This window comes from Lepeophtheirus salmonis, chromosome 6 (assembly GCF_016086655.4).
Source record: "Lepeophtheirus salmonis chromosome 6, UVic_Lsal_1.4, whole genome shotgun sequence".
Lineage (NCBI taxonomy): Eukaryota > Metazoa > Arthropoda > Copepoda > Siphonostomatoida > Caligidae > Lepeophtheirus > Lepeophtheirus salmonis.
In genome coordinates, this window is record NC_052136.2 from 26,916,373 (window position 1) to 26,936,154 (window position 19,782).

General features: G+C 32.1%; 1 protein-coding gene across 2 annotated transcripts in view; it reads right to left on the reverse strand.

The window, feature by feature from the left end:
- LOC121119543 (A disintegrin and metalloproteinase with thrombospondin motifs 9) overlaps positions 1 to 19,782 on the reverse strand; it is a 201,683-nt gene that overhangs the window by 77,173 nt on the left and 104,728 nt on the right. For both annotated transcript variants that reach the window (XM_071889016.1, XM_040714241.2), the window contains 3 exons: positions 16,645 to 16,955; positions 5,072 to 5,613; positions 2,872 to 3,030 (listed from right to left, as the gene is read on the reverse strand). In XM_071889016.1, coding sequence (XP_071745117.1) covers positions 2,872 to 3,030; positions 5,072 to 5,613; positions 16,645 to 16,782 — 839 coding nt within the window. In that variant the 5' untranslated portion in view covers positions 16,783 to 16,955. The remainder of the gene's footprint in view (positions 1 to 2,871; positions 3,031 to 5,071; positions 5,614 to 16,644; positions 16,956 to 19,782) is intronic.

Here is a 19,782-nt window from a genome sequence, read left to right on the forward strand (position 1 = left end):
GAAAAGTGGCTTTCGGCAAAGAGTCTAGCCACAATCGTATTTTTTTTACTAGTTTAATTAACAACTGGCAACAAGAGCAATACAGAAGGCCAGCCACGATATGATATTCTTGAAACATTTCCTTTCCCTTTGGATAGTTGAGGTTGCGAACGGATAAAAAAAATCGAAGGTTGCAAAAAGACAGAAAAAATTCATGCATCTTTATTATTAAATTTCTTAACTTTTTTACGTTAATGATTAACTCCCTTGCAATCAAAACAGTGCTTACATGACCGTCCAATTCGACTATTTGCAATATTTTATCCACACTTTAGACAATTGGCCTTCCAGAATATGGTGCATATTTGACATTAAAATTACTGGAACGGAATCGACAAAACCAAAATTGTGTGTGTTTGTCTATTACAATATCAGGACCATAAGCACTATTCACATTTTCAGCTGTCTATATTACCTTATATGCCTTTATCGAAGAAATCTCTTTACTGGTGCCCATCTTTGACTCACGCTCAAACAATACTGAGTCAAACAAACACAAAACTGTCTTAGATTTTTTTTTTTTGGTAGAAAATTTTAATTTTTCTACCTCCATCCACCGTAAACCAATCGCTAGTATACAATGCAAAATATACATTACGAAATCAATTTGTTGGAAAAAAAAATAATATTTTAATTAACCTATTATCCATTATAAACTGTCCTAAAAAAATGTTATTGGTAAATTTCGACAAACTCTGCGCTAAATAACCGATAATTTTCAAGCTGTCTCTAACCAGTCTGCCAATATATTCGTATAATGAATGTACGTAGCTCATGCATGTATTGAAATCTAATAATGATTATTGAAGAGGGGTTAGAAGTAAAGAGAAAATAAAAACAAAATGAGAATAAAGTTTTTCATAAGCCGATATTCAATATCATATTCATTTCTCAGATATCTTTTGAGAATCATGTAGTTATACTCGTACAGGATGAAAAAGTTATCTGCCCCTTGCAAAAGATTTTTTTTCTCAAACACTTTTTGTTATCAGATTAAAAAAATCAGATTCTGAAAGCTTGATAGATTTTGATTTATTCTATTGAATAATATCAACTCTAGCTTCAATTAGATACGAGGTGGAAAGCAGAAGCTTATATATTCCGTAGGTTTGTCATACGATCCCAGTTTACACAAAAAAATCTATCGGATTCTGATCCAGGGAGTTTGGAGGGCAAAATTACGCTGATATTAAGTCTTCAAAATTACCACTTCGACCTAAGACTCCATTCCTGTTATCTCATAATTACCTTCGGAGTTCTCAAATTCCCTCCGAACCTTACGAATAAACGTCTAACTGAGCCCCAGAGATCAAACTATTGTTACGTTGTCACTCCTAGTGCCGATTCCAAAGAGCACTCCCTGCTGTTTCACATATTTGAGACAACAAGTTTGTCAATTGATTTCATTTTTTAACCAACTGATGCAAGTTTGAACAAGCTATTTCAGTTAGCCAAAAAAAAAAAATAATAATAACTGGTTAGGTGCCTAAGAGAGAGAGAACACGCCAAAGTGACGGCATAGATAGTTTGCACACCCTGCATAGTCAAAAATAAGGGATGTCACAGTTCCAAATTAAGTCCTGTATTAAGAGGGAATATTGTGTAGTAATCTAGAGCTCTTTTGATAGGAAGATTTCTTCTATATTATGAAAGCAATTTCTTTTCTGTTCGTAGACTCCTAATAACTTAGGGAATGGCACAGTACTATCGCTAGTAAATAATATAACCTTACTCTACATTGCATTAAAAAAAGCATTGAGTATGCTTAAAGGTTAAGCGTACACTTAAAAAAGTTCATTTACAGTTTTGTGTTTGGTGAAGTCAGTTGTGTGTTTACAGCGTTCGCAAGTGGCAGTAAAAAAAAGAGGAGAAAATTCGATGCATTCTTCAGTATCACTACGTCCAAGATGAAAAGGTGGGGCAGAGGGCCAAAAAAAGTTGTCCTATTATTGGATCCAATACAGTATTAAATGCATCAGCAAAGCAGTGGTTCCCACTATTCGGTTCTGGTAATTTGGACGTCGAAAATGTCGATAAAATAATGGAAATCTTTGAGTTTGGACCGCCATGTGAGCACTTATTCCATTCCCCCTGGAACTGGAGATTAGTGAGAAAACCGTTTCGAACCATCTAAATCGGATAATCATAACTGTCAATTTTATTGTCAAAATAAAACCAAAAAGGCCTTATAATTTTTTACTTCACCTGATACATATACGCCGAGGGATCAATGTGAAACGGAGAATAAGTATAGTAAAACTCATGACTTTGTATATTTATCAAAAATAATAAATAATCTAATAGCCATAACGTATCAAGTGAGACGATGGAATCAACATCTGAAAACAAAATACATAGGGTGTTGGAGAGGTATATCCCCTAATCAACGCCTAAACACTGATTAGGTGAAACGACTCAGAAAAATGGACAGCTGACAACTAAATAACCTCTATATTTTTGTGTTGATGAGGTAACAACGTGTTATAAGTACACAATTATGAGATTATGACTAAGTTATAGAGTTAACAAGTCAATAACCCTGGTGATTGTACAAACATCTAAACAAGGAGAAAAAAAATATGAACGAACAGACTTTCATTTTCAACTCGTTTATGAGTTGAAAAATAGATAAATAAATATCTACATACATCATACAAATAGAAAGCTCGTTTGTTATTGGTGGATAGCAAGTGAGCAACAGCACACAAGATAAGATTCCCAAACTATATAGGTACTTTGAGTGTGTTATTTCATAATAAAAAAAATATATGTAAAGTAAATAAAAGGTAAAAAAAGACGAGTAAAAGGTCAAGGAGTTGTGCGTCTACTTACACGTGTCCTAATTCATGAGCAATCGTAAAAGCAGCACTTAGACCATTGTCTTGTACAATAGCGCAACTGTTCTTGGGGTCACACATGGTTCCCAGCTCTGCGAGTCCAAGTGTGTCACAATTTGAGGATGCTGTTTGTGGATATCGGCAAATGTTTTCTCTGAAAAAAAAAAAAAGTAATGATATCATTGACAAAAGGAAATGAGTAGCTCTGAAGCTGTAACCAGTTGGCGAAAAGACAACCACGTGATCATTTTCTGTACAAAATGAGTTGGCTACGAGAATATTGTGAATATTACTCTATAATTAGTGTTAAACTGCTCTAAAAAAGATTTCAGTCCCTATCAGTTCACTACTAATAAAATTTGCCAGTATTTATCTGTCTTTTATGGTAACTATAAAACAGTTGAAATGACGCATTTACTAACTTCGTTATTTCAGATTTTGAAATTTTATAATAACCTCTGTCAAAGAGACGAAATACCAGATGTTTAAAGTAAGAGGCTTGTGTCTAGAACGTATAATACTTAAGTATTGGTTCTAAAAAAATTGCATATTTCTCATAAAAAGTTGCGTATTGGTTCCAAAAAAGATAAATTGCTAACGATTGAACTTTTGACTAAAAATACGTTATTGACCCTCAAATTTTAATAAATTGATAAAGTGAAGCAAGTTTCCGCCATTTCCTAACCAATGTACAACAAATTAGGTAATGTTAGGGTGGTTAGGTAAATACTCTCCAACTCGTGGGAGTATTTTTTGACAGTTACTTGACCGAGAAAGAGTCCACTAGCATTTGCAAGTGGGCTAGTGTTAATTTTTTTACTGTATATCATTGTATACTACAAATAGTTTTGATACTCGGTCCGAAACACATTTTTTTTTTTGTTAGATCTTATATGTTTTCTTTTTTTTTTTAATATTTCGACACAGACTAAAATATCCATCTGGAACTGAGTACCCAAGTGTAAACTATGGGACGAAAAAAGGTTATTTTTTTACGACTTTACAAAAAGACCGGTTCAGGCCGAACTCAGATCGAAATAGTTCATTTAAATAAAAGACTATACCGGTCTTGGATTTCGATACCAAATCCCATCATTACTTATACCTCAAAAGCGACATCTTCAGGCGAAAAATGATTATCGTAGTCAAGGAAATCTCCTCAAGGCGCTAACAGTTATATTCCGGGACTATGTTTTATAGCTTTCGATAGGTCACATAATTCTAGATAAATTGAAGTCAATCGAGTCCTTTTCCCCCCTTTTATCCCACATGAGTCATATATCCTTCTGCTTTATAAACTTTATACACTTACTGTGGTTGGTGGAAAATTTGTATTTAGATACATTTTTGGTTGGCAATTCTTTGGAAATAAACACATTCAACGATATTCGTATTAAGTAATGAGTTCTTTGTTTACAAATTTATGCTAAAATAATTGTTTAAATTAAAATTTGTAATAAAAAATAATGTGAATATAGCAAATATTTGCTGAAATTTGTATACTGACTTTTTAGGAATGTTAAACACACAATACTGCCTCCCAGGATAAAGAATTAAGCTAACATTCTTCGTAAAATTAAGCTATATACTGTGGTGAATAAAGTTTACCTTATTACATATATTAAACATAAAATTAATTTAAAGAAACCTCTAATTATTAAGTAACTAAAGGAACGAACTCCAAAGTCAATGGTAAAAGACAATGACAAAAAGATCCAATTGCCTAATTCCACTTATTGAACAAGTTCACAAATTTCAAGTAGTGGCACTGTTCAGCCATCCAATCAGAGATAAGCTTTACATGTGCTGATGGGTAATAACATGTTTAAATAATTTTGAAGGCTTCTATAAAATCTCATTTCGTTCAATAACTCAGAACTACCAAAATGTCAATTGGATCCTTTTGCTGTGGAAGGAGACATAATATATTTAGGCCTTATTTTTCTTTTGTTATTGCACAGATAAATACTTAAATGACTCATATGGGAAAAATAAAAATGCTGTTTTTACTAATTCTTCCCTTCAATAACTCAAAAATACCAAAATATCAATTGGGTCTTGTTGTCGTTTTAAGGCAGACAAGATTAATTCCTTACTTTGTTTTTGTTATTCTACAGATAAAATGACTCATATGGGAAAATGAAAAATGCCAACTTTTTTCAGATATCTAAAGTTAAATAGATTGGTCAACTCACCTCGTAAGTAAAAGTGCTACATCAAAATTTTGCTCTAGGGAAGCTTGCCAGGCACAAAATGTTTTCAACATTTTGGAGGCTGAGATCTTCTGACGTTTATTCTTTGATATAAAGGACTCCGATTCCTTTAGAATAATTAATCTGACTACGGACATTTCCACTAAATTACCTAAACTACTATCCCTATAAATGGTGGAAACGATTTGCATGATGGTCAATATATAGGGCTTCACATTCTCACGGTGATACTGAACCATGGGACCATCAGCCACGACGAGAACTTCCACAGAGTTGTTCTTGGAAGGAGGTGGCCACTTCCGAGATGAGGATGAGGGAGGTGAAGATCGGCGAATGCGACTCCGTTCTTCGAAAGCTTCCGAGTAGTCTAGATTGCTACTACTGTTTTTACTACTAATAAATGTATTACTCGTTGGAGAGGAAGAGATTCGATCCCGATGGATCCTATATACGCGATGAGTTTCATCCCTCTCTGGTGTAGGGACTACATAAAAGTCCCCGTCCTTTGTGTGAATATTACCCGTCTGAAAGGAATGGAAATATAAATTAATGAAGGAAATGTTTCTGTGGGAGGAATTAAATAAATTAAACGAAAGAACACTCTATACTAGGCTGGTTTGTTTTTCAACCATTTTCAAATTTCGATTGTGGCTACTGCGCAAAAGTTGTGATATGGTATAAAAACTACCTTTGCGAAATTTCTTTTTCCTACGAGGTCATCTGTAGGTCAACCATCTGAATCAAATTATGAAAAAAGACAAAAACGCTTTACCTAGTAAATTAGTAGATTCTAACAAGACATGTTTAGTTCTTTTCCGTAAAAAAATTTAATAGACATTTTTGTCACCTATAAACCAGGTGTATTTATTGAAGGTTTTCATTTTATATGCACATATTACATAAGAAATAAATGAAGGAAGAAGGATCACGTAAAAAGATCACATCAATAAACATTTTAGTTAATAATTATCTCTTTCTAAACAAAAAAATATCTACCTAAACACTATACCCATATTACTGATCAAAAATAACTAAATAAAATCCTTCAACATATGGAATTTGGAACACACATAGAAGTATATAACTCAAACCAAAACTGGAACAAATAAAAATTATTCTCTAAAATTATTCTATGGAACAACAAAAGGAGATGGAAAATTTGATGACCTGCGTATATATTTTCAAAAAGGGAAGATCAAAACTTTCTTATGGTTTTTTTTTCTTTTTACTCCATAGGGTAGCTTCAGAATAAAACTTGATTAATATTTTTATAGGTTAGAATTATGTCTACTTAAACTTTGAACGTAATGTGCTATCTAAAGATAAAGGGCAATGAAATTTTGCATAGGCCCTTTTTTCTTACCATATTACAACTTTCTGCTATGGCCGTAAGTGAAATTCAAAAAAAAGTTGAAAAGGAAATCGCTCTAATGGGCACACAATCTTTTTTTTATATCATTATTTTTTTTTTTTTGACCAACATATGGTTAGTAATTTTATTTTACAATTAGTTAGTGTTGGATCGGTCTAAAAAACTAAAAAGACTGCAATCCTGTCAGTCCGATCCTTATGTAATTTATTTGTCCTAAGACCTGTCCTTATCGGTCTTTTATGATAACAGCAATAGTTGACAGGCCGTACTTATCAACAACATCGTTTCTTTTTTTATATTTCAATTATTACCTCTATTAAAGAGATAATACGAGCACACCTCATATTTAAAGTAGAAAGTGATTGTGGCTAGATTGTAAAATTCTAAAGTGTTATACGACCTAGCTATCAATAATTATTTTCTTCTTTTTTATATTCTTCAATCCCAACAGGAGTAAATAAAAAAAATAGTTAGGACGGAGAGACAATAGTACTAGTGTTGGGTTCGGTCTGGAAATCCTAGATCTGTCTGAGACCATTATATTTTTTGTTGGACCGAAGCTCGGTCTAGTTCGGTCCCAAAATGATTGGTCTAGACCGATTTTACAGATGAATTGTTTATAACTTGACATCATTTGTTTTTTCATGTACAATGACGTTATAAAGAGTTTAAAGAGAGATAGGCAATATTAATTTTGATACCACTGTCTCTTATATGTATACAGTATTTGTTCTTGAACTTATTGTGTACTTTTGAGATTAAAAAAAAATGCATGACAGTTGATCTAGAAAATAAAAAGGTGGTATCTTATAACATATGAGACCGACAAAAATGGATCCATAAATTGAGATCAAATCAAAATCGGTTAAAAGTCTGACACCGCGGTTTGTACCGAAAAATCAGTCCAAATCGGTCTAGGAAAATCCTTTAAGACCGAACCGGAACAAAATTTTGGTACTGGACCGATCCTCGACACTAAAAAATATCGACTAAATGGTCATTAGGACCATTGAATGGTCAAAAAAATCCAATGATAAAAAATAGACTGAAAGACTCTTATATATTTAGCGAGCTACCCCTACTCCAGCGTTTTACCCCCCTTTATAATAAATAGCAACAATATAACCAAACATTCAATCTTTTGACAATTATACAAAACTAATTATTAATTTAACTAAATGACATCGTTATTAGAGATGTATTGGACTTTTCTTGACGTCACTATATGCCTTTCATTACTTTCGTCGTATTTATTTACTTCAATCCTAGCTAATAGTGAAGAAAATGTAAAGAAAGAGATTACTCGGTCTCCCAAACCGATGAATGATAAAAAAAGACTGAAATGGCGTATAAGTTGAATAATTATGAAATGAAGAAGATAATTGAATATATGTGGATTTGGTCTCGGCCCGAGCACGAAAATCTGCCGTCCAAACTGCATTTTCCCTAACCCGAAAAGCCCTTGGGCCAAACCTCACAGACCGACATTTATTTATAATGTAAAATAATTCTTATACAACTCATTTGAATCTATTAATTAGTAGTAAGTGTCACACTTACAACTATCTTTTTTAGATCGTATTTTATGATTGATTTCGTAATGACCCCTAAAATGTCCAATCAACCAAACTCAAATATTAGAAAATGAAAAAATAAGCTAAAAAAACATGAACACATTGAAATAAGTGTATCATTATAAACAACTTTAAAAGTTAATGCCTTTTTATTAAATGGATCAAGATTTGATTGTGAATAAATTTTTCTCTTGTACTTGAATAGTTTTTGTTCGGAAGGAAAAAATTAATGAGCAATTAAAAATTTATAAAGATGTTATTCTACCAAATTATTTTCATTTTTAATTTTTTTTTCAAAAAACAAGCATTACATTATCATGTTTTAAATAGAATACTTTTATTTTATATTCATTAATTTATCAGCTCTTATTTCTCTGCGTTTACAAAAAAAAAAAAAAAAATTATCAAATAATATATCATCGCATTTTTGAGATGCCGAACGAAAATATGTTATTACCTCTGCATAATATATAGTTTTTGAGTATCACGGAACCCTTCATACAAAAAGAAACAGAAAAATGGGTCAAAAGTAAAAAACAACAATAATATAAGATTAATTCATTACCAATGCTTCTCAAATTTGTCATACATAAAATAACTCTTTAATTTTTTAAACGGTCATCTTGCTAGAATTAATAAACCGACAAATTGATAATCCATTCTCAATAACTCAAATAATTCTGTGTCTAAGGAGGCAGCCTTTTCGATCGAGTAAAGCATTAACCAAGATATGTTTACAGGTATTTCTGTGGGCCAAAAATCTCCTGCAGTCTCACGCCCCCCGTGAACAAAATATACAAGTGGGGTTAGCTATTTGTTTGTCCATCGCCGTTTTTTTATATGTTAGGGAGGGTGATTTTGTAAAAAACTCGCATGTGAGTAATTCAGAATTAACTTATCAAATTCAAAGACTACATAAGGCAAACAACGTAGGAGTTGTAATTAATGGCTGGATAACAATATATACACCTAGTTATATAGGTAATAGTGTATTAGGTTGACGTGTGCTGATATATTCAATCAAAATTGGAAATCCGATATATCGAACAAAATATTCAATATCCGTAATTCCCGCCCAAAGTATATCTTGTCCATTATTGGTCACAGTTGATGATTATACGATAAAGCGTTTTAAAGGTTGTGTAATTTACAAACGCTTTTTGGACAGTATTGGGCTTTACGGGTTCACTTGTGAATTATCGTGCGTCAAGTATGGAGGTCTCAAAGGAAGAAATTCACCATATTTTAGGTGTTTTTACTACCTGAAAGGGAAAAACGCGTCCAAGGAAAATTTTGATGTATATGGGGGCTGATACTCTTTCGGTTTGTGTTCCACATGAATGGTTGGAGCGATTTTTTTTTTTTCAATTCTGCCATCTACTGTGAACAAATCGACCATTTGAAGGTGGGGATCGAACAGAAGTATCCAGTATTTTTTGATAGGAGACAAAAAGATATCATCAAGGCAACGCCCGGCTGCACACATCTTTGATGACGCACCAAAAGCTCTGGGAGATCAGATGGGAAGTTATTATGCATACGGAATTGGTATCAAGTAATTACCATCTGCTCTTTTTCTATGTCCAACGCGCTTGGGGGCACAAAATTGGCCTCAACAGAGGCCTTTGAAAATTGTTTGTTATTTCCGAATAGGGATAAGGGCTTCTACGAAAAGGGGATTATGAAGTTGGATTTTCATTGGCAACAAGTTATCAAACAGAACATGATATTTTTGGATGAAACCGAATGATTGTAACACTTCTTATAAGTATTGAAATAAAGCTAAAAAAACGAACAACGAAATTACTTTTTCTCTAATATGTTATTTTATGTGTTTGAAAGGGGCTATATCGGACCCAATATAAGTCTCTTAAATCAAATAATGGTTCTAAGCTGTAGCTATATTTCGAGAGTATCGTATCTCATCCGAGAAATTTGAATAATATGCTTATATTTGACTCAAATATGTCTATGAAATGTTGTGCAGTATGTGTATATATAGTAAAATTATAAATTGTCAAAATAAAAGGATGATAATTGATACATTCTATCTATTTAAAAGGGGACATATCGGTGACATCAAAATTCCCTTGAATCAAACAATGGTTTTAAACTATAGCTGAAACTCTTGGATATGTGAACTCATTCCACAAATTTGAATAATCAGCCTATAATTGGGTCAAATATGTCTATGAAATATGTATATACAAAGTATAAAACACATTAGGATTTTGTCCTTTTCTTGATTTTAGTTCAAGATTATTTTTATATTGACGTACCACACATATCAAAATATTGACAGTACACCACATAGTAAGGTAGACAGTTTCAAGGAACATGCACCTGATTAATATAACACATTATAGTGAATATCCTCATTTTCTCAAAAGGTAATCAATGAACTCCTTCAATATAAACAAAAATAACATCTTTCAATACGAATATTATTTTTAAAGTAGGATATTAGGATGTCCCAAAAAACAAAATCAAGTAATTTTGTTATAACATATAAACCCTGTTGAGTCTTCATTTGATCTCATCTAAACAAATAAAAGAAAAAAAGTTATTTATTAAACAAACAAATCTCGTACTGATTAGAGGATAAATGTGTTCCGTCAATACAAAAGTAGGTTAGAATTATTCTTCTGCACTAAAGATTACATTTGTACATTAATTGGATATTTGTAACCAAAGTATTCCCTTGAGGGATAGAACAAACAAATACGTTGAGATATTTGTCATAAACAATATTAAGGGAATTTATAATGTGTTATTATTCATCATGAAGTTTGAACATAATACGGGCACTTTTCCTAACTGGTAATTTTTTGTCGTGGGCAATCTTCCACCGCTAACTTTCCCGAGGCCAGTTTTCTACGCACGCATTAAAACATAATTATTCCATCATTTCCCTCCCTCAGTCTTTAAACAGTCTCTCAAATTGAAAACTTGAAGGGATTTCTTTATTCAATTTGCGGCTCACCCAAAGGGTTAATTAGAATAATTTAGTGATAGAAATTAACAATAATTAGTCTCCATGAATACAAATGTAATCCACACGTAATTTTAATACAAATAGCTTACTTATCTATTGACGGACCACCACACATATTATACTCTTAATTAGAATCATTTTTGATAAAAAATATAGGGGAGTAATGGGGTATTTCAACTTATCTCAGAAAATGCAATACAAATCCTCGAATCTTGTAAAATAAATTTAAGAAAATGAAATAATCCCAATATAATTTTTACTTCCTATATATAAAACTTTGCTGAATATTTTTGTATATCCAGATATCTGAGTTAATTGTTGGCATTGTATTCAAATTTGTGGGGTTTGTTAAGAACCTTTATCTGATTGAAGGAATTTGTATTGGCCCTAATATGGGCCTATCAAATAGAATATGTCAATTTTAAATCTTTTTTATTCTAAATAACAATTTTGGCTACTTTAAGAGTGGAATTTACGAGACCCTGAGGGGGAATTATAATAATTTAGGCATATAAATTGACAATATTGTAATCTACAAGCAATTTTGAGACTAATTATTCTATCTTGTTTTTGTGTTGAATGGTCACAAATGTTCAATATATCTTTAAGCATCATATAATATTTTGGTCAATTATAGGCTTTGTACTCATATTTGTAGGGAAAGTTGAGATACACAACAATGGTTACTATAGTTTATAATCTATATTTGCTTTAAGAGACTTATATTGTCCACGATATAATGGTCTTTTAACCAATAAGTCTATCAATTTATAATTAATTTTATTGTGAGGATGCATTTTTGAAACATTAAGAAGTGTAATTTACAACAAACCCAAAGGATTAATCATTCTAATATTGTGTCAAGGAATACAAAAAAATAAGCTCGAATGATTTTTCTATAAAGGGAATCTATTTTGAATCTAATTATTTTAAATTTCGATTAACAAACAATGTTAATCGAAATCAATCTGAGGCCTAGTAAATTGCACTTAATAATAGAAAGGACCGTAGGACTTATCGGTCCTTCGGACTAATTAATGAGTGGGGAAAAAGACTGGACCCATTAGAAAAAATAATAATAAAAGGGGGGGAGGTGATTGGGGAGCAGTCCTTGGACACATCCAACAATCAAAATGACTCATAAAAAATGTCCTGTCGGTATATTAATAAAAAAAAAAACGTGGTGATCCTAAATATTTGTAGAATATTTAGAAGGAGAGCAGATTAGCTTTCATGACGTGTTATTAGATCAGCTGCAAGCAGCCGTGAGACTCCGTGTAGAGCCAGAACATGTAGTTATGTAAATCATGTTTATTTTTTAAATGACCTACTTTTTAGAATTGGTAAACATAAGAATGAATTATCTTGTTCTCAGCAGTTGTATTATTCAAATTCTGAGTAGCAATCATCCTTTCCTAAATATATTTAATTATATTCAAAACCTGATTGAACATTCATTTGTGCTCATAAAAGACGGAGTGTAACCCTTAGGGTTTGTTGATGTATTATAATTGTAAGCCTTGTTGGACTTGGAGTAGAATTGGGGAACGACATCAAAGTAATTCTTGGGAATGTATGTATTTATTTACATATCCCTTTCCTCCCTTGTCACTGTAGATTGTCAGTTATCGAATGAAACTCCATGACTGCTAAGCTGCTTTTCTCTAAAACATTCTTCAAAATGTCGGGCCTACCATTTTGATTTTCAGTTTCTTTTATTTAACATGCCCAAAGTACACACACTTTTACTACACAAAATACATATAGGCTAGAAATTCTTCTTTATCGATCTTTAATTCTACTCCGAATCCAATAAAGACTCACACTAATAACTCCCGAGCAAGCCCTCATTATCTTTTATGTGCACACACGTTAGTTATTACTTCATACGTAGATGTTCTGTCTTCAAAAATAAAATAATTATGATAACAGTTTTCAAAAAAAAAAAACATAGTTCAAATTTCCAACTAAATAAAGCCACTCGCTCTCCCTACGATTTGAATAATGAATTCGTTTGTAATACAATATCCAATTCATTCCCTTCTCAAGGGGCAACTACAAGTCTGAAGGCAACTAATATGGCATCATTTGAAAGGGTGCCCCTTAATTTTGCCTTGAACTATTCTCACCTCAAGGATATTTCGCCTTTATATTTATAAATAAATTAGGTTTATACGTCGTTATTTTATATTTTTGGTTGGAATTGATGTTCTCTTGGAATTTTCTATATCAATTATATGTAATATTTATTATTATAAAATGTATTAAATGTTTGCTTAGTGTTTGAATAATGGTGGGATTAGGCTCTTTCTTTCCTTCTTCTCGTTTGTCAATCAATAACTCTTTTCTAGTATGAATAATCCATCATGTATAATGATAATTACAAATGGAGAAGTGATAAACAATTCTCCAATTCGAATCGTTTCCGTGTTTATTTATATTTATTATACAAATTTTATTACCAATTTAGTCACTCGTTCGAATTCATTACATAGTGAGATTATTTGTTGGTGTATGCATTGAAATTTTGGGGCATGATTCCATAATATTTTTCAAACAGAAAACAAACCTTTATGCGTTTTATTGAAATACACATTACATATTTGGATAAAAAAACTCCAGGGACCATTAATTTTAACTAAAAACCATCTAAAAATTATTGAACTGCACGCTGAAGATTATATCTGTCGTATTTATTTTGAAAAAAATGTATAAATAGACCCTTAAGGAAGTTATTACCCTCTTCTCTTATGGCATATACGACCCCCCACATAGTGGGGCCAGTTGGCTTTCCTGGCATTTATTGAGATTCTTGCTAAAATCTCTCTGGCAATCATTCTTTTATCATACTTTTCTTAAATACAACCTACTCCATGCATTCTGTCTGTGCTTGACCTCACAAGTAGAGTGCCATTTTAAGTAATTTGTCTAATATCACAGTTAAACACACAGGTCCAGATTCGTTCTTAAGATATAGGTAGTTTAAGTTCGATACATTAAGAAAAGAACCCTCTCAGAGTACTAGGCGGAGTATAAGAGGTGGGGACAACCTTTATGACTTCAGAGGTTATGCATTCATATGACGTGTTTGGGCATATCTTTTCGATTATCCAGTTGAGATTGAACTGTATGGAAATTCGAAGCCAGTTAGGGATCCATTGTACTTCATTATTCAAAAATATCGTTTATTCGTATATTAAGGTGAATTATCCTTGAGGCAAAAAGGCTCTACCACAAAATGTCCTGAGGCAAAATAGTTCAAGACAAAATTACCTAGAGATACCTGGAAGGAGTGTTGTGTTGACCCTTATTTAGGAAAGAGGACCGTGGTCCTGTCCGGTCCCATCCAGTCTAGTCCCCGTTGTCAGTCCTTAAAGAAGGCCTGACAAGACGTCAATGTGGGATTCTTTCCTCCTTTTTATTATTTTGTTATTCAATGGAATACAACATTATATAACCAAGTAACAATATAATTTTTTCCGTATTATATTGTATTATAATGAAAAATATAATCTTTTTTGCAAGATATGTGCAATAACCTTGATACATATTTCAAATATCTTATTTGGCTCAATAAACCATTTATATTCTTATGAAACATTCCAAGGACCTACACTGCTAAGGACCGATCCTTAGGACCAATGCTCGAAAAGACTAGCCCTAAGACTGGACGGGACTAAATAAATAAGGACCTCCATAACACTACTAGAAAAGCTCTATTCGAAGTATTTTAAGAAAAGTATGAATCTGCCTTGTACGTAGGTCCTCCAGTTTTCAAGAAATTACAAGATGATGTGGGTCGCGGATTTTTTTTTTGTGGTACACTATTGTTTATTTGTTCAAAAAATAGTTTTTCATCTATTCTTTAGAACACCCTAATACATATTTGTATGTAAAGTTGTAAATCAAATGTTGATTAGTGAGTGTGTATATTATATATACACAAACGTGTTTAATATTTATATCCTATATAAATACAGACTAGAGAAGATAGACTCCTGGTTCCGAAATTGCCACAGAACAAATTGAAAATAAAAAAGTAACAATTATATTTGTCATCACCTTTTGACGTTGGGAAGTTATTCAACTATTATATATATATATATATTAGTGCTGTGTCGACTTCCACAATGATCGAATCAGGCTCGAATTGACTTGATTCGTTAATTTTTCGACATGACTTAAATGGTCAACATTAATTATGGGCCCCAATCTGATTTTGGCTGTTGGAGTATAAATCACTCGAAGAATTACGAGCTACACTCGTTAATCGCTTGGATATTTATTACTAGACTTAGGATTTGCGAGCGATCGCTCAATCCCTCAAAAATTGCTCATTTTCACCTTTTGTGCAAAAATTGATCATTTTAACTTTTTTTTTTTTTTGTATGAAAATGACTCATTATTCAATGACTAATTTTAATTATTATAACAGCAATATGATTAATTATACAAATAGGTTTATTTTTAGAATATATAAGAGTATATATTTTTTGGGAGGGCGGAGGAGGAATTTAGAACATTTGGGATATTGAAGACCCCTAAATAGGGACTAGCGACGCCATTGTAATAACATCAGCAACTAGAGTGAAAAAAAGACCGTTCCAAGTCTCAAAAAAGAATGAACAATCCATTTTAACGTTATGTCCAATTTTATAACTTTTCAGTAGAGTCTTAGAACTGTCGTTAATTGGAATTTTTCATAAAAATATCGAGGATTTATTAACAAAAAAGAGATAAATATTAAGGACCAGACCGGTACTTGCAATTTTTTCTAAATATGTCGATGGTTTATTAAGCCAAGAAAGATGTACAATTGGGTGCCAATCAAATCACTTTTTGAGAAAAAGAAAAAAAAATTAGGGATCAAATGCGTTCCTTTTTTGATAAAAAAAATATGATTAACAAATTTTGAACATTTAGAGGTAGCAATGGCCCTAAAGTTTTGAAATTTTACATATTTTTAGAAAAAAACCGTGATATTGTTCTAATATCATCCGTATACTACACATTACAACTTGTTAGTAATATTAACAAATTTAGTTAAGTTAAACATCTATCAAAAGTTTTTTTATAAATGTTTAAAATAAATCATTTTTTACGTGTCTAAAAGAACAATAAAAGTATTCCAATGTAATGTAGACTTTTTGCCTTTCAGTCAGTTCACCTGCGTATCACAGCCAATGAGCGGCTACTGTTATATAAAAATAATTACAAATACGTTTTTTTAAACTCAGATTTAAAAAAAAAAAAAAAAAAAAAAAAAAGTACTAATTTTGATGACCTTAACCTTGATGACCTTTTTGTAAGTTTTATAAAATAAAGTGTTAAATAAAAAAATATTGGAATGAAAATTTAGTAGGAGCTAATTTTATAAATAATTTTTTACATTTCTCCAGCCCCCGCCCTTTCGGACGCCCCTGTTATGCAAAATATACGTTGTTTGAAACCGCGTTATGTGGAAATCTCCTGTATGTACACATTCAAAATGCAATGCAATTCCCCAATGATGAATTATTGAATATTACAATTCAATAATTCCTCACACACGGGAATTACTTAAGCAATAATTAAACATTTATGCAATAAAATTAAGATATAAAATCACTCTTACCAGGCCCCCAGTACAGAGATTAAATGACACAAAAGAGTCCAGTGTGTCAAGGACTTTTCCTGAATAAAAGCAAGAATAGGATGAAGAGTTGAAGGAGTGAGGTTCTATCAGGATTAGATTGTCTGGATAGACCTCCATAGAAAAAGTCCGATTAAATGCGGAAAATTGTATAAGAAGGAACCCGTCTGTAGGAGAAGAAGAAGAATGATGACTAGAAAATAAAGAGATCTCCGAGGTAAAATGTCCACTTATCTCCGACAGATCACAGAGTGAGCCCCCGGGGTAGCACTCGATATCTTGAAGTAATTCTTCTGCAAAAGAAAAAGAAAATATTGTGCAATCATCTACATAAATACAATATGTATGACCTTAAATTAACATCATTAGTGTACAATTTAAAGCTTCTCTCTCGGGATTTCTCAGCATTTTACACCTTCGAAAAATTCCAAAGAAATATCGTATTTAATCATTTTGTAATAAAAGCTATCTAATATTCAATTCCTATATCTAATTCATGGCAAAATGTGTAAAAAAATAAATAAAAACTATAATATATTAGAAAAGAAAAACCGTTGGTACTATTGTTCTTTAATAGATTCGAAAATGTATTCATTAGTATTATTTTTTAAAGCCAGTATAGACATATATTTATTCTTAATTAGGAAATAAAATTAAAAATAATAAAGTATAATCCCATAATATATCTGACATGGATAAAAATAGTATGAAAAAAAAAGACAAAACGACACTAAAAATCACATTAAAAAAAAAAAAAATCTAATATTGATTAAGTTCAAATTAACGACAAATGTCAGACAAATTTACCAAAACGTCAAGTTCCTTTGGGATAACACAAATTTATTGTAATGGGTTTCCTGCAAATATGGATGAATAAATTATGTCCAGTATTTTGCTGATGATAGCCTCCACCTTTAGAGCCCCAGACAGACTCAGATCCGTGGCCACAACCCAATCAGTTTTTGAAGTCGTGATTTGTAGATTGTCGTTTATTGTTTGTTCACACATTCTTACGAAATGATTAATCTGATCACATTTCTAGAAATTGTGTACTAAAGTTTTTAGTTTCTCGCAATGATTGATTGGTATAAATTGATGAGGAAGTAATTCTGTATGGAAGCAAACCACTTTCGCTTAGTGGAAGTAAAAGCGTTTTAAAAAAAACTGTTTTTGAATCGATTTCAGACCTTGGAAGACCTAATTTGTCCAACTTTTTGGTTATTAGCTTTTTCGATCAGGTTTCTGCCCGACCAAGTAGAATTAAGGATCGACATCAATGTAATTCCTGCATATATAATTGTGGTACATTGAATGAGTTTGACCGTACGTAATACTTTAACTTTCTAACTCGAAATTGAAGATAGCAACAAATTATCTCAGCAGCCTTTTAATAATAAGGAAATAATTTCGCAAAGAAGATAATATATTATTGGATTAGGAAGAGATTGATCACAATTGCTTGAATAAGTTTCCAGGTGGGATTAGACAATCATTGGAGTTTGAACTTTATAATCAAATATTTATTGTAATTTTCTGTTTCATATATAGTGTGATGGTTCATGGTAGATAAAAGAAACAGTTGTAGTACTTTACCTAATAAGATGTGATCTCCTTCGGACTCATCCATTAGTCCACAGATCAACTCCCGAGTCTCAACTTGGAATAATTCATAAGAGACGACAAACTAAAAACTTCCATTTACTTTCATGGACCTTCAAAGGGTTAATTGTCTGAATATCTCGCAAAAAATTGAGATCCTTCTCTTCCTAATCCAATAATGTATTCTTCGCTTTCCAAAGTTATTTTCTTATTATTAAGAGGTTGTAATAGTTAAATTTCAACTATCCGATATGACGGTCTCCAATTTTGAGATAGAAAGAGAAAGTATGACGTGTTGGCTTACAGTTATAGTATGTACCCTGTTATTGCTAGATGCGGAGTGGGATTTGTGTTTATTTCCTTCCTTTTAAAACTGTTCGAAGCAACTTCAATAAAACGTCATGACAAGCAATACTGCGTTTCTTCCGAAGATTTTTCATATGATCACTTCTTTTTTTTTTAAATACCTGCGGATATTAATATTTTCATCTATTATTATGATCCAAGTGGCCCATTAAAATCTCAACACTTTGAAGTTTTAGCTTGAGCAATATATGTATAATTGATTAATTAACGAAATAATGTTGACAAAACTAATACCATAAATAGATGTCTGTCTGAGCTCTCTTAATCATTAATGTAGCCACCCTTAGCAGAAATGGGGACTTCCGGGCGGCGGCAGCAGATGGCCTAGCATCAGTTGCAGTCCTCGTTTATGGCGTTCCAGTTGTGGATGTCAGTGGCTTTGAGGGCCTCAGGGTTGTAGGGGGCCATAAGTGTAAAAAAAAGAGTAAAACACTCAAAATAATAATTCAAAAGAGTATTCCACCGGAGGATATCGGTTTCTTTCATTACAAGTGTCAAAAGTGTCCACTCCGCCTCCTCAAGTGTCTTTCACCAATTTTTTTGATAGCTCTCCGGAAAGTAAGGCTTGAAACTCGGACATATCTTGCATGGGCCTTCATGGACTGAGGGGAATGGGATTGTCCTGGGCTGTTTTCTTTAACTCCTGCAGATACAGTTTGGTCTTTCTGACTGAGTACTTCTTCCTCTCCAAGGTTTAGACTTGGTGATGGAATAAAGGGTGGTCTTGGAAACGCCAAATTGATTGGAGTTCGGGGATGGAAATTCTTCGATCACGTTCAAGTGTCATTTTCTGGACTTTTACGTCAGCTAGGTAGCTCAGGTTTGGTTTGTTTTGTAACTCATTCTTTATGCTTTAATATATCAAAATAGAAATTAATTTAAATCACTCAAACTTCATTAACTATTAAATTAGTATGTTTTCAGCTTTCAACCCTGTAGTTAACGATCATTGAGTACATATTTACTCCATATTAATCATGTAATTTTTGACAATTTTACAAGAAATCTAACTAATTAAAATGAAGTATTTTGTGACACATTATAAAGCCCACGGTTTTATTTCTCGTAAATTAGACATTAAATAAGTAATTTTAATAGATCAAAATGAAATGATATCATTATTTAATAGTTGGTAATTAAAATGACTGATGTGGA